Source organism: Talaromyces proteolyticus, assembly GCF_021365285.1.
Source record: "Talaromyces proteolyticus strain PMI_201 chromosome Unknown BGW36scaffold_12, whole genome shotgun sequence".
In the NCBI taxonomy this organism is placed as follows: domain Eukaryota; kingdom Fungi; phylum Ascomycota; class Eurotiomycetes; order Eurotiales; family Trichocomaceae; genus Talaromyces; species Talaromyces proteolyticus.
The window spans coordinates 1,093,199-1,107,031 of record NW_025764288.1 but is presented as its reverse complement, the minus strand read 5'-3'; the positions used below and the strand labels follow the sequence as shown (position 1 = coordinate 1,107,031).

General features: G+C 47.5%; 8 protein-coding genes across 8 annotated transcripts; 4 read left to right on the top strand and 4 right to left on the bottom strand.

Annotated features, from left to right (window-relative positions):
* Positions 1–45: 45 nt before the first annotated feature.
* On the top strand, positions 46–1,374 carry BGW36DRAFT_432049 (Alpha/Beta hydrolase protein; the record flags this gene model as incomplete). Its single annotated transcript, XM_046221071.1, has 2 exons — positions 46–63; positions 316–1,374. 2 exons carry the CDS (start codon positions 46–48, stop codon positions 1,372–1,374), a joined length of 1,077 nt encoding a protein of 358 aa, XP_046067590.1.
* A 233-nt stretch (positions 1,375–1,607) lies between these two features.
* Positions 1,608–3,373, bottom strand: BGW36DRAFT_305179 (amidase signature domain-containing protein; the record flags this gene model as incomplete). Its single annotated transcript, XM_046212048.1, has 2 exons — positions 1,608–3,282; positions 3,342–3,373. The coding sequence occupies 2 exons, from the start codon at positions 3,371–3,373 to the stop codon at positions 1,608–1,610; spliced, it is 1,707 nt and encodes a 568-aa protein (XP_046067589.1).
* Positions 3,374–3,929: 556 nt separating this feature from the next.
* BGW36DRAFT_439217 (uncharacterized protein) lies at positions 3,930–5,101 on the bottom strand (the record flags this gene model as incomplete). Its single annotated transcript, XM_046221498.1, has 5 exons — positions 4,993–5,101; positions 4,816–4,931; positions 4,278–4,756; positions 4,077–4,213; positions 3,930–3,998 (listed from the first exon to the last, which is right to left on the bottom strand). Exons 1-5 carry the CDS (start codon positions 5,086–5,088, stop codon positions 3,930–3,932), a joined length of 897 nt encoding a protein of 298 aa, XP_046067588.1. The 5' UTR covers positions 5,089–5,101.
* A 252-nt stretch (positions 5,102–5,353) lies between these two features.
* On the bottom strand, positions 5,354–7,210 carry BGW36DRAFT_419925 (cytochrome P450; the record flags this gene model as incomplete). The annotated part of the gene is made up of 3 exons (XM_046219482.1): positions 5,354–5,809; positions 5,862–7,014; positions 7,082–7,210. The coding sequence occupies 3 exons, from the start codon at positions 7,208–7,210 to the stop codon at positions 5,433–5,435; spliced, it is 1,659 nt and encodes a 552-aa protein (XP_046067587.1). The 3' UTR covers positions 5,354–5,432.
* A 458-nt stretch (positions 7,211–7,668) lies between these two features.
* BGW36DRAFT_439209 (putative aldolase) lies at positions 7,669–8,772 on the top strand (the record flags this gene model as incomplete). The annotated part of the gene is made up of 2 exons (XM_046221497.1): positions 7,669–8,643; positions 8,698–8,772. Exons 1-2 carry the CDS (start codon positions 7,873–7,875, stop codon positions 8,770–8,772), a joined length of 846 nt encoding a protein of 281 aa, XP_046067586.1. The 5' UTR covers positions 7,669–7,872.
* Positions 8,773–9,353: 581 nt separating this feature from the next.
* Positions 9,354–11,166, top strand: BGW36DRAFT_432044 (amino acid permease; the record flags this gene model as incomplete). Its single annotated transcript, XM_046221070.1, has 4 exons — positions 9,354–9,531; positions 9,580–10,150; positions 10,203–10,415; positions 10,461–11,166. 4 exons carry the CDS (start codon positions 9,354–9,356, stop codon positions 11,164–11,166), a joined length of 1,668 nt encoding a protein of 555 aa, XP_046067585.1.
* An 862-nt stretch (positions 11,167–12,028) lies between these two features.
* BGW36DRAFT_388422 (uncharacterized protein) lies at positions 12,029–12,604 on the top strand. The gene has a single exon (XM_046217223.1). It carries the CDS (start codon positions 12,146–12,148, stop codon positions 12,542–12,544), a length of 399 nt encoding a protein of 132 aa, XP_046067584.1. The 5' UTR covers positions 12,029–12,145; the 3' UTR covers positions 12,545–12,604.
* On the bottom strand, positions 12,583–13,824 carry BGW36DRAFT_388417 (uncharacterized protein). Its single transcript, XM_046217222.1, has 5 exons — positions 13,611–13,824; positions 13,148–13,301; positions 12,954–13,094; positions 12,809–12,901; positions 12,583–12,760 (listed from the first exon to the last, which is right to left on the bottom strand). Exons 1-5 carry the CDS (start codon positions 13,611–13,613, stop codon positions 12,732–12,734), a joined length of 420 nt encoding a protein of 139 aa, XP_046067583.1. The 5' UTR covers positions 13,614–13,824; the 3' UTR covers positions 12,583–12,731.
* Positions 13,825–13,833: the final 9 nt, after the last annotated feature.

The window sequence follows — 13,833 nt, the reverse complement described above, 5'->3', positions numbered from 1 at the left end:
GAAGCACTGCCTCTGTGCTCTTGAACCTCCTCGGTGGATGATGATATGGAATTGCAATCTGCCGTATATCGGAGATACCGCCACTCCCCACATATGCGTCGGCAGTTCCGACAGTTCTAGGTCTAGGCAATTAATAATAGATTCAGTTCGCGAATAAACAACTATTCTTTTATTGAGTTTATCAGATTTTGAGCATGCCAGCCTCCCTTACATACCGAAGCTTACCTCGTACCGGAATGATTGCTCCCGGTCAAATTCCTAGACACCGTAGATAGAACATAGCCATCTAATTCGCATCAATGCTTACTCCTTCAGCTTCCAATCATGTCATCGTTACCATCTGAACGCTCGACTGGCCCTCTGCAAGCGGCTGCTATAGCAGATATCACGAAACATTACTATGAGATAAGAGACTTTTCGTTTCAAGACGGCACCACTTTGGCTTCTGTCCGTCTTGCGTATCTTGACCTGAATCCAAACGAGACAAAAACGGCCCTAATTATCACCTGTTTTCGTGGCCGGCTCCAGTCAACCTTGACATTTGCCAGTGGCGCGCTTCAAAACCACAGAATCATTGTGGTTGCGTTATTTGGAAACGGTGAATCATCAAGTTCCTCTAATACACCGGGATTCCCCAGCTCCATTGATTACCGGGACTGTGTTCGTGCACAGCGAGAACTTCTCACTGCCTATTTCAAGCTTGAATCAGTCGACATCATCATGGGCTTCTCCATGGGCGGTCAATGCACTTACTACTGGACCCTAATGTACCCTGATTATGTTCAGAACGCCATCATCATATGTTCCTCAGCCAGAACCAGTCTACACAACTACCAATTCCTAGAAGGACCGAAGGCCGCGCTACAGAATTCAGCCGACTACGTAAATAAAGACCTTGCTGGGACTTCTTCAAAGCCAACTCGTGGCCTTCACGCTTTTGGCAAGGCTTACTCGGCTTGGTTGACAAGCGCCGAGTGGTTCGAAAAGCAAATGTTCAAAGCTTTGGGATACGAGACATTGAGGGACTGGGACGCCAATGTGACTGAGGTAGGCTACTCTGGATGGGATCCTGATGATCTACTTGCCAAGTTGCACATGTGGCAGAAGGGTGATGTCACGGTAGTGGATGCCTCTAGTGGTGGCTCATTGGAACAGACATTGTCGCTGATTAAGGCGCGTGTACTATTAATGCCATGCAAAACTGACCAATACTTCCGTTGGGAGGTTAGTGAAAGGGAATCTCGGAGTATTCCATCCGCAATCGTGAAGGTGATACCGTCGATCTGGGGTCACATAGCAGGAGCTGGCGCAAACCCAGTCGACACAAATTGGATGGACCAGACAATCACCGAGTTTTTAGCAAAAGCACCGTAGTAAGGTATATCATGACAAAAGTGTACTTCCTCATAAACTGACCCCATTGAGAGCCTAGATCTCTACATGGACTTGGAATTAAATCAAAAATAAAGAAAAATACAAAGAGTAAAGCACAATTTTAACAACTACTAGTAGCTATTGAAATTCCAACTATATGTTTATATATATATACAACATATTGATGTATTCAATATATAATTTAGAGTACATCTTTCATGAAAAATGTTGAGCTATTGAGACGCCAATTCCCGTCCCATCTCAAACAAAGCTGCCGCCATGATAACCTGCTCGTCACACCACCGTCGTCCAATTATTTGCATGCCAATAGGAAGAGATATTTCAGATCGACCTGGTGGGTTAGAGAATCCACAAGGCACGTTCAAAGCAGGGTGGCCCGTCACATTAAATGGACAAGTATTGCTCGTCAAGCCGATGCTATGCTCAAGTCTTTCTAGGATTGAAAGTGACCTGCCTTGGCTGTCCACTGATCTTGGATGAGGCATTGCAATTGTCGGGGCACATGGGGTGACAAGCACGTCCACTTCTTCGAGTGCTTTGTCATAGGCATCCCGTAGCTCGAAGACCTTACGATGAGCCTTTGCCTCGGTTCCTGCGGATATAAATCGCTGCGAGAACTGCTCGCTTAGCATGATGTTTGTAAGAGCAGGATTTGATGCAGTGATAATCTCGTAGGTGTCTTGCGTTGGTGGCCATATGGGTTGGATATGGGGAGACAAGTACGAAAGGTGACCAGAGGGCTTGCCTTGACAAAGCCAGCTAGACATAGAGGGCCGTGTCGATGCAGTCCATATAATTGGCCCATCTCGGTGAATGGGGACGGAAATATCTACGACAGTAGCACCAGCAGCCTTGAAAAATTCGCTTGCGGCTTTGCGAACCGTATCACGGACCTCAGGAGCAATACCGGGAATCTGGAATGACTCTATGAGAAGACCAATCCGCCAGGTCCGGCCTGCCTCTGGCTTTGATTTCAATTGCTGCCGGAATGCCGCCAACAGCTGTGAATATGGCTTCACTCGGTTTATCAAAGGAGACTCTGGAGTCATCCGTGGATCAAGACCGTCATATCCCGCCATCACCTCAATCAGCCCTGCAATGTCTTCAAGCCGAGACGCAATTGGCCCTAAATGATCGATCATAGGGGACATGGACGCTGCACCGGTGTAGGGTATCAACCCGAAAGTGGGCTTGAGGCCGTATATGCCGTTATATGAAGCGGGAATTCGCACTGAGCCTGCTTGGTCACTGCCGATAGCCAATTCAACCGTCTTACCCAATCCGCCGTTTCGCTCGGATGCTAAGACATGTGCAGCAACCAAGGCACAAGACCCACTGCTACTTCCACCCGCGGTATAGCCGTGAAGACGTGGGTTATGCACCGGTCCCGTCGCGGATGTAAACGATAGAGGGGAAGCACAGAAGCATTCGCAAGTCGATGTCCCTTTGATCACGGCCCCAGCTCCGAGAAGCCGAGATACAACGGTCGCATCAATGGGAGAGGTTGGATACACTGCTTTTTCAGACAGAAGTGAAGGAGGTGCCCCGAGCGTCGTTGGCAGCCCTCCCACTGATATGTTGTCCTTGATCGCAACTGTGCGCCCTTTGAGGGCACTACTAATGGGATTGGTGGCTCTGAGATCACAGATGTGACTCCATGCATTAAATGGATTATCCTCGGAGCTTGGTCTCCAAAAGTTGCGACTCGTAGACACAGGCTGGGGTTTTAGTGCCGGATGAATGTAATCGGGACTATCATCAATGTGCTTCATGACACCTTCGAGAGACCATAGAAGACGAAGATAGTCATCGGAGTCTTTGCTGTCAGATATATCGATGCTTAGTTGTGCGACGAGCTCTTTCAGATGTTTCGCTGTGAAGTCAGAGCTATTGAACACTGCTTAGCTAGGTACATGACGAGTTTACCGCTGAGTATTTGTTCTTACGTTAACCCATCTGAAAGTGAAATAATCGACATCTCTGCGCGTATTCTCTTGTTCTCACAAACCTTCAGGAACCAGTATATTACAGAACACTATCGCATCAGGGCTGGGAGTGTTGTAGAGATGCACAGTTAGTTGTTGGGATTCCACGGTATATGCGTTCTCTAGCTTCTCATAGTTTCGGTATCTCCGACAGACAATACGGGGCCATTTCCCGAGCGAACGCTATTAGCATTCCGCGTAATTTACTAGCATCAGCCCACAGAAATAACACTCGCTATATATCAGCTCCATTTATTTATATTGTCATTTCCTATTACCTCTGGCTTTATATGAAAGCCTCGTAAAATATAGCCAATAATGAGGCCATGGATGTCAAATTAACGCTATATGTAGCGGTTCAGTGGGAGCTGTTCTGACATGAAATAGCGTTCATATTTGTATGTACAGTAAAAGTCATAGCAAGATAAAGGAATCAGGATCAGTGCAATATCAACCTGTTGATACCAGAGCAATGGGAATATTCCAATTTCGACTAGAAAACGCCCGCATACTATCATTCCTCTCCAACCACTGACTATTGCAATCGTATCATTCTTGGCCATTGGCAACAAGAACACGGCCCCCATCGACACAGAGAGACACCCCATTAACGTAGGCCTGGAAAAATATGTCAATATACTCTGGTTTTCTCTATACAAAGCAATATGTGAATCATGGAGGGGGGGAGGAACGTACGCCGGCTCGGCTAACAAGGTACATAATCGCTCCAGCGATATCCTCCTCATTCCCCGCCCTCTTGGCGGGAACTTGATCAAAAAGAGAGCTGAACATATTTCCCTCTTCTCCTACTGGATTCATTTTGCTTGGAACAACTAGAGAATGGATCAGCCATCAGCTTTATATAGAATTGGAAGTTCGCGCTTATGTAGCACTCACAGCCAGGGTTGATCCCCGCTACTCGAACGTAAAACTTCCTGAATTTAGCTGCCAATAACCTGACCAGATGGTCAGTTGCAGCTTTGCTCGTGGCGTAACTGGTCAAGTCCACGTTCGTTGCATTGTGCATACTTGCACAAGAGCTCGTGATAACAATTACGCCGCGGCCCTCACTTCTTCCCTGGCGACCACCACCTAGGTTGAGCTCTGAAGCTGCGGCTAAAAGAGGGAGCAGTGCAACAGAGAGGAAGTAGTGGGCTGTCGTATTCACGCAAAAGGTGTCAGCCCAGTCTGAGGGGCGTGCTGACCACATGGATTCCTGTAGCTCCGTCAAAGACGCAGATAATACATTGCACTGGACCGGGGGATCTCTTCTTATTCCGGCATTGGAGATGAGGATGTCAAGATGGCTCTCTCGCTCAGCGATGAAGGTCGCAACTCTAGCAACAGCGTCCTTGTCTGTGACGTCGCATGGTAAGCTAAGATATATAGGTTAGCGTAAATCAAGAAAGAGCATGTAATTCTCATGCAAACTTGCCCGTATGCAGTCCCACCAGATGATCGACCAAGTTCATTGAGCCCCGCCACCTTCTCTTCAATGGGCTCAGTCGGTAAATCGATTAGGTATACATTTGCACCATTCGTCACAAGTCCCTACCAGCAGCACGTTAGAAATATGTCCATGGTATTATGAAGGATTGAATCAGTCTCGCACTTTACTTATCATGAAACCTAGCCCACTGCTTCCTCCTGTTACAGCTGCTACATAGCCTTTCACGCCAAAAAGCTGCTCGATACTAAGGGAAGACATGGCTTATGTGTTGGAATATGGGATATAAATACTCGTAGCCTTCTTTTCTTTTTGTATTTACACTATTTGCGCGACGGTTGGGTTTGCCAGCTACGTTTCTGCGGGGCAAATCCCTACATTTATCTCGTGTCGGACGGGCCGCCGTCAACTGGTTTGGTCACTGCTAGCATCATCAAGTTGTCACTCTTCAAGATTCTTTTGGTTTAATATCGCTTTATTTTAGATATATTCATACAAGGAAAGTATTGAATTGCTAATCTCATTCCCGGTAAATTCTGACAACATACAATTACGCCCATCCGTGCTCATAGTCGTCCCCCATCACCTGGAGAGACCGGCCTATTTTACTCCTTATAATGCTCACGAGTTCTCTGCTCCGCGGCGTCTAAGCATTCGCTTAACGCGTCTCTATCCCTTGGAACAAGCTTGACCTTGAAATCCCTGGGAATAGCTACCAACGCGGTTTTAAACTGATTGTAGTCCACATAGTCCGTGTTGGGTGGATTCTTCTCGCTCGCCACAATCTTGTACGATGACAGAATACGTACCAAGGCAGTGTATAGCAGCCTACTTGCAATGTTTTGGCCAGAGCAGGCGCGGGACCCAGTTCCGAAACTAAGATGGCCGAGGCCACTAGATTCAATCTCCGTAGGGGGTGCAAGACTCTCAAGCCATCTCTCCGGGTTAAATCGTCCCGCTTCAGGGCCAAAATGGTCAACATCTAAAATCAGATCAGTATGTGGCTCCCTACACTCTACTCGGACTCATCTTACCGTGGTTGCCAGCTTGGGCGTTGATCAAGATCATTGTTTTTGGTGGGATGATGGCTCCGTTCCAATTGACTTCTGTAACTGTCTTCCTCGGCAGGCTCATGGCACTGACAGTGTAATATCTTCCCGCCTCTTTGACAATGGCATTGACATAAGGTATCTTCTCCTCAATAAAAGAGTTGTTCCAGGCGTCGCCAATATCCGGGTAATAACGCTTGATATCTTCATATGCACGGTCCTGCCAAACCTGCCCTTCCTTTGTCGACAAAGAACCGAGACAGGAGGTCAATGTTCCCGGGATTGTTTCGAAACCGCCAGACACCAAGGACAAGCAGATAGATGAGACCTCGACGCCAGTAAGCTTGCTCTCCTCGTCTTTTAAGATAGCCGCAGATATGCAGGGCTTGTCGACGCCCCTATTAATCATATCTCGGACTTTATTCAAGAGCAAGTCCAAGTAAGCATCCCGTCGCGCGCGGAGTTCCTTGGAACGGGCGTTCTTTTCGTTATTGGGGAGATAGCGCAAGATTGGCACGTAGTCCTGCAGGTTCTCAGATGCGCTGCGCAGAAGTGAAATGGCCGATCCGACATGGAGAATCTCGCGGAGCAACTCATCATAGACGGCGTCCATACGGATACCGTAGCAGAGTGTTAGGGTGGTATTGAGTGCGTATCTCTGAATGTAGGGCCGGATATCAACTTCAATCTCTCCGTTGCAGCTGTCTTTCTTCATGTCTCGTACAATGCAATAGCTTTCTAGGTCAAACATTGGATGGTAGTTCCTAAGCGCTGGTCGTCCAAGTGCCGTGCCTGCTGCCTTTCGTTTCTTCTTGCACGACTCATCCCAGGGAGAGGAACCAATGGTGAACCCTTGAGTGCTGCTGATGACACCGTGGAAAGTGTACAGCTTTGGTCGATCGATGACGGCGTTCTGGTTCCCGAGAAGCATTTTCTTACAGTCGTCAAACGAGTTAACCACCACGGCCCTAGTGTTACCCAGCTTGATCTGAAAGACAGAATAATTGTATTGGCGCCACCATTTTTCGCATGTAGTAGCATGGTCCTCGCCCAACTTCAACAGATGACCAAAAACTGGAACAGCTCCTGGGATTTCTGGTAACCCTTTAATGTGAGCGATGTCAGTTGCAAAGGCGACCTATTTAGGATCGTTAACTAGGCGACTAGAGAGGATTAAAAGGTGGTGGGGAGGAAAGACTTCTCACATTGTACAGAAGGTAAGAAATCAATAAAACACCTAGGGCCACCAATACAGGCCCGGTACTCTGATGATTCTTGAGTTGAGTTAATCGATAACCAAGAGGTATGATAAATTCCTGGATTTTGGTATCCATGACGAGGATCTCTGAAGCAGCTAGTGGACGGAGCAAGAAATAATCACGACAGAAATAGGAACCGAGATTTCACGTTACTCAATGTTCTGTGCCACTTTTTCTCTTTTGTAGATTCCTGTTGCGCCTCTGGATGTTTTAGACTATATTGTTAACATAGTAATAGGCTGCGGCGGACTACAGTGAGTGAGGTAATTACTTCTTCAGCCCAATAGGCTACGGTCGGATAGGCCGACATGCAGGTCCGATGATGTTTGAGCGAACTGTCCAATCATCCACATTGGTACATGACGGGAGAGAACATCATCTTGAACCAAAGATTGCATACGTAATACATCTAATGATGATATCGGCCGCTCCGAGGGCATTATATCGGCTAATTTCGAGATACCAATGACAGTTATAACCACTATCCGGCCCAAAGCGGAGATTCCGCATATCTGTTACAGGTCAAGGAGTCAGTGATTAGCAGGTTAGGCCGAAGCAATGAAGATATTGAGTACAGACGATGTGGGAAATCCGATCTATTTTTGTCTATATTTAGAGCTAAGAAAAGTCATATATGCTTGTGTTGACCAGAGTGCTTTGCCCCAGTGACTGTTGAGTCGTAGCAACTGAGGCTTTATTCTGTCGTCCGTTCTAGTCATCCCAACGCAACCATCACAATGGCACCATCAGCAACAGCAGAACTACAACCATCGAAGACCATGGGTGTCGATGCTATGGCCGCCATGGCCCACAGGGGTAAAAGCCTCCCCGGCATCCCCAAGTTCGCCTCGCACGACGCGAGACGGCAGTGGCAACTGGAGCACATGGCTGGTGCCTTTCGCGTGTTTGCCCGCGAAGGATATGCAGAGGGCATTTCAGGTCACATCAGCGTGCGAGACCCGGAGCATCAGGATCGATTCTGGATTAACCCTCTTGGTGTACACTTCGGACTACTCAAGGCCAGCGACATGATCTGCGTAGACCTGACTGGCGAGGTTATCGGCGGCAATACGACGGGGTCGATCAATGCTGCAGGTTTTCAGATCCATAGCGCGATACATCGCTCGCGGAATGACGTGCACGCAATATGCCATACGCACTCGGTGCATGGACGGGCGTGGTCTGCGTTTGCCAAACCCCTTGATATGATCAACCAGGATGTTTGTTACTTCTATAAAGCACACTCGGTGTATTCAAGCTACGGGGGTATTGCAAATGAGGCATCGGAAGGGGAGAGGATTGCCGAGAGTCTCGGTGATGGGAAGGCGGTGATCCTGATGAATCATGGTCTACTGACCGTTGGAGAGACGGTGGACGAGGCAGCGTTTCTGTTCTGTTTGATGGAGAGAAGCTGCAAAGTACAGTTGCTAGCTGAAAGTGCTGGACTTGAGAAGCAAATCGTCAGTGACGAAGAAGCAGCTTATAATTTCCGGATGGCGAGCACACCAGTAAGTGGCAGTCCCATTTAATGACGAGGACAAATATCGCTAATATGAACGCAGGAGACATTATTTGTAGAATTTCAGCCTCATTATCAGTATGAGGAACATCTGTCTGGGGGCCATTTTAAGCACTGAGCTAGATAAATTCAAACACTACACTGTAGGACTAATAAGCCAGCATTCGATATCCATACTTCTATGAACAGAGCTGTTTCATTTCTGTCTCGAGCACTTTGCGTATTCCCCCTGCTAGGATTCGGGGATACAGTTAGGGTTGCGACGATGGTTCATGAATCCCATATGAATCGGCCATCCGTACACAACTTGTGGTATCCCTACTCGATTCCTTATTCAATTCCATCTCCACCCAGTCGAAGCGGGGTAAGTATCGGAAGGTCCGATCTGAATTCCTGCAATCATGATAACGATAAGAAGACGCTGAGGTTGTCGGACTAGTGGCCGGCGGGCGTTCTCTTCGATTAACTATTCCTCATTCGCTTATCTCGTATCTGATTCGATGTTGTTATCTGAAACTATATCGTTCCACCGTTGACAATAATCTAGGCAGGGAATATACATATAATGAGCCTTCTAAGTGAAACCGTCTTATATAGTTTAATACCAACGCCCCTTGCATGTACATCTGCTATGCTGTTAACACAGTTTCATAGACTAAGCTCCCTGGTAGCCTGCAATAGCCCTTTAATCAATAAAATATGTCGGCAACCAAATATCCCGAGAAGGGACCTCCATCACCGTCTGTCGATATAAGGACAGACGATGAAGTCGTGCAGGAATCGTCCACAGAGATGATTTCCAGGTCACATTCTCTGCATAGGAAGCTACGAGGAAAGGAAGTCCAGCTCTTCGCCATTGGTGGAGCAATTGGCACATGTATGTCATCAGCAATACAAAATTTGAACAAAACTGACAACTTCCAAGCGCTCTATGTGCAGATGGGCTCTGCTCTACCAAAGGGCGGGCCTGCAGGGCTCTTCGTCGCCTTTCTCATCTGGGGCGCTATAATGTGGGCAGTGAACGAGTGCTTCGCTGAGATGGTTACCTTCCTTCCTGTCCCATCGCCCTTCATCCGTTTCGGCGGCGAGTGGGTAGATGGTGCTCTCGGCTTCGCCATGGCATGGAATTTCTTTCTCAACATGGCCTTCCTCGTGCCCTTTGAGATTGTAGCAATGAACATCATGATAACCTTCTGGACGGACAAGGTCCCTGTTGAGGCTATCATTGTTGCAATGATCGTCCTCTATGCCATCCTTAACATAATCACCGTACGCTACTTTGGCATCTCCGAGTTCTATCTGTCAATCTTCAAAGTTGTATTAATGATCGGGCTTTTCTTCTTCGTTTTCATCACTATGCTGGGTGGAAATCCCCTTCATGACCGTTATGGATTCCGTTATTGGGACAACCCGGGAGCATTTGTCGAACACCTCGTGCCGGGAGGAACAGGCAAATTCCTGGGTGTCCTTTCATGTGTGTATCAAGCTAGTTTTTCGTACGTATCTACATTCCTTGACCAGTTCCTTTTTTAACTAACATATCCAAAGTATCTGTGGCCCCGAGTACATTTCCATGGTGGCTGCAGAGACCGAGAATCCTCGCAAGATCCTGCCTCCTGCATTCCGATCATTCGTATGGCGGATCCTCGTCTTTTTTGTCGGGTCTGCCCTATGCATGGGAATCGTTATTCCGTACAACGATCCTACCCTTCTCGGCATTCTAGGAGGCGATATCTCAGGATCAGGCACCGGTGCAGCATCGTAAGTGTTTGCCAGTTTGCTCTATGGAGTCTAACCGGGAAATAGTCCATATGTCATTGCAATGCAACGACTTCAAATCTCCGGATTACCTCACCTTGTCAACGCTCTTATTATGACATCGATATTCAGTGCCGGCAATGGCTTATTATTTGCTGCGACTCGCACCTTGCACGGCATGTCCCTCCAAGGTCAGGCGCCGCGTTTCTTCTCGTGGTGCACTAACAACGGCGTTCCTCTCTGGGCTCTCCTTGCCTCCCTGTCATTCTGCCTTTTGGCCTTCCTCCAAGTCAACAGCTCCTCGGCAGTAGTCATGACCTACCTCGTCGATCTTGTCACCTGCTGTCAGCTAATCAACTACGGTTTCACAGCCCTGACGTATAGACACTTCTTTTCTGCACTGAAGAAGCAGGGAATTTCCAGAGACACTCTCCCTTACAAAGGACGGTTTCAACCATACACCTGCTACATCGCCATGGGAGGAACAAGCTTCATGCTCTTAGCCGGAGGGTATGATTTGTTTCTTGCAGGGGGTTGGGATGTTATGTGGTTCTTCCTGGACTACGGCATGATTGCATTCTTTATACTGGCTTTCGCTTTCTGGAAGTTGTGTTTCAGAAGCAAGTACATCCAGCCCGGAACGGCAAATTTAACTCTTGGTGGATTGAAGGAAGATATTGACAATTACGAAGCTATCTTAATACCACGCGAGCCTGGAAAGATAGATAAGGTGCTAAACTTCATCTTCGAATAACTTCATCTTCGAATAGGAGGGAGCAAACGACTGTCGTTTGAGAATTCTGATACACTATATGAAAAAGAATTCAAACATTTGTATATTAAAATAATTGTAAAAATAACAAATATATATTGTATTAAGGAAATAGAGTCCAATGGCTACAGTCTACGTTGAGCAATGAGCGTGCAGTTTACATACTTTTATATAGGTAACTGATAGTTAGGATTTTCAAGTATGGTTAATCAAATTCATATTCATGATTAATTCACTTTACTCACCCAACAGTTTCTAAGGTTGGTTCAATTTTAATCGCATTATACTGATGTATATATCAGAATTGTTCAGATGTTACTATTGATATCTATATTAAGAAACTCATCAACATCATCATTGAATATATTTGCTATTAAACCCAGGTGCAATAGATAGAATTTCCGAATGTTATACCCCCTCAGTTTAATTACATATTATTATCGATTATAATTTAGATATTTAAAACTTATCCCAAGTCCACTGGTTATAACTTAGTATCAACCAATATTCAGACAGTCTTGGGGAATACAGCGGAGCATCAGTCCGCTCTTGGCACCAATTCCGCCCTCTACTCCAAAATCCATCTTCCACATCCATTCTCCTCCATATCCAATTATCACCCCCTCAACAAACATAAACATAATCACAAACACAAAACAGAGAAGAGAAAAAAGAAAAGAGAAAAATGGACGAACCCCGCCTCCCGATAAAAACCTTCCACTGCCGGTACTGCTCACACCTCCTCATCGCATCCACGCGCGCCCTGCTGTCCGGCTCCGCGCCACTCCCACGACGATCCGCGGCCGCGCAGGATAGGGCTTTGATTCTAGACATTCAGGGGAAGAGGAGGAGGAGGAGAGCTGGTCGTACTACTACTACAGAGCCTGTTGCCAGCGGAGGGGATACGCAGGGGGTTGGTGCTGTGGCAGAGGAAAATACAGAAAACAGAAACAGCACAGAAATGGAAAAAGGGAGAAGGGGGGAGGGGATGGTCCAGGCACACTACACAATCCCGCTTTCGACGCTTATTCCCGACGCAAAGCCCGTGATTGTGCGGCGCGAGGACGGGTTCGAGAAGAGGGTTTTGCACAGGTGCGGACGGTGTAGAGTTGTTGTTGGGTATGAGATTGATACCCCGCTTAACCTGAATGCGCGCGAGCTTGATCATGATAGGGATGAGGAGGGGGGTGAGGATGAAGAGGAGGAGGAGGAGGGAAGGGATAGGGTGTTTTATCTGTTGCCAGGGTCGTTGGTTGGTACGGAGGATTTGCAGGATGATACTGGCGAGGGCGGGCTGGATGCGATTGTGCAGCGGAATGAGGTGTTGCGGGGGATGGAAAAGGAGTGGGAGGGATGGTAGTTATTCGAATATATATATATATATATATAGAAGTATGATGATAGACTAAGTCAATCCAGCGATTGTTATTGTTATGTAATGTTATGTTATATCATACATCATGCAGCACAGCCAACTCCAACCAAATATCAATATCAATAAGAAAGATCAATAAGAATCGTTCGCTCGTCACTCTCGCGGGGTATCATCAGTTTGCCAGGATCGTGCGGACAAGTTCTACATCATCAGCAGTCTTTCTCATCAACCTGGAAATTAGATACGCACCAGTATAGTTAATCTCGCCAGAGCTGGTATCAACCGACTTGAGCAACTCGTCCACCTCCTCATCGGACATTTTCTCGCCGAGGTTCGTCAGGACTGTACTCATCAGCATTCCCACCCTGTTTTTTTGCTTGTGTAGGTTACCCACTGTAGCGAAGCTGTCCGACACCGATATACCCCGTCAAATCTTTATCAAACACCTGGAAGCCGCGGCAGTATTCTTCGGGCTCGCCGGGGTCGCGGAAGCCGCCAGGGCGGTTGAGGACTTTCGAGAAGGCGTCAAAGTCGACTAAACACGAACGCCGTCAGAATGGTCACACAGATGTTGATCAATGTACGTACAATCCCCTCCCAAGCTCTTTTCCAAATCGCTAATCTCGGCCAGCGTCGGATTCTGGCCGCAGGCGCGCAGGAGATCGCCGAGCGAGGATAGGGAGACACGGCCGGAGCCGCGCTTGTCGAAGAGCGAGAATGCCTCTTTGTAGTTGGTGGAAGCCTGGTCGTGGTTAGACATGGTTATCGAGATAATCGAAGATGTGAATGGGAGATGGTAAAACAAGAACAGAAACGAAGAGGAGCAGCAACACAACGAGTGGTGAGCGAGCGGATCAAGACATGCGCCGAGAACAGCACCGCCGGCTCTGGCTGGCTGAAATTAACCGCGAACCAAAAGGCGAGAGAAGGCGTTGTCCCGTCTGACAACAACAACAAAAACACAACAATTCTGCTGATGCCATAGCGTCGTGCTGCTGCCAGCTCCTTGCTCGCGTTGCTCTTCGTTTCTGTGGGCCATAGCAGGACCTACCATGATCAGCGTGTCTGGAATTAGTCGACTCGGTTGTTCAGTTCACAAGGAATTGGTGAGTAGCAGTGGCAAGAAGGGATGCAGGGATGGCGGCTAGAGCGTGAATTCGCAAGGCGCTTGAGCAGGATCAGGATCGACGACGATACAGTGAACTGGGAGGATGGACGGCGAGTAGCTAGGAGTAGTAAGTAGTAACTGTCAAACAATGCGTCTGTTGTCAGAA

Coding starts and splice junctions, on each gene's coding strand:
- BGW36DRAFT_388422 (XM_046217223.1), top strand. CDS start 12,146: ATGGAAAAAGGGAGAAGGGGGGAGGGGATGGTCCAGGCACACTACACA.
- BGW36DRAFT_388417 (XM_046217222.1), bottom strand. Junction 13,095..13,147: donor AAAGAGCTTGGGAGGGGATT/GTACGTACATTG, acceptor GTTCGTGTTTAG/TCGACTTTGACGCCTTCTCG. Junction 12,761..12,808: donor TGGCGAGATTAACTATACTG/GTGCGTATCTAA, acceptor CTGATGATGTAG/AACTTGTCCGCACGATCCTG.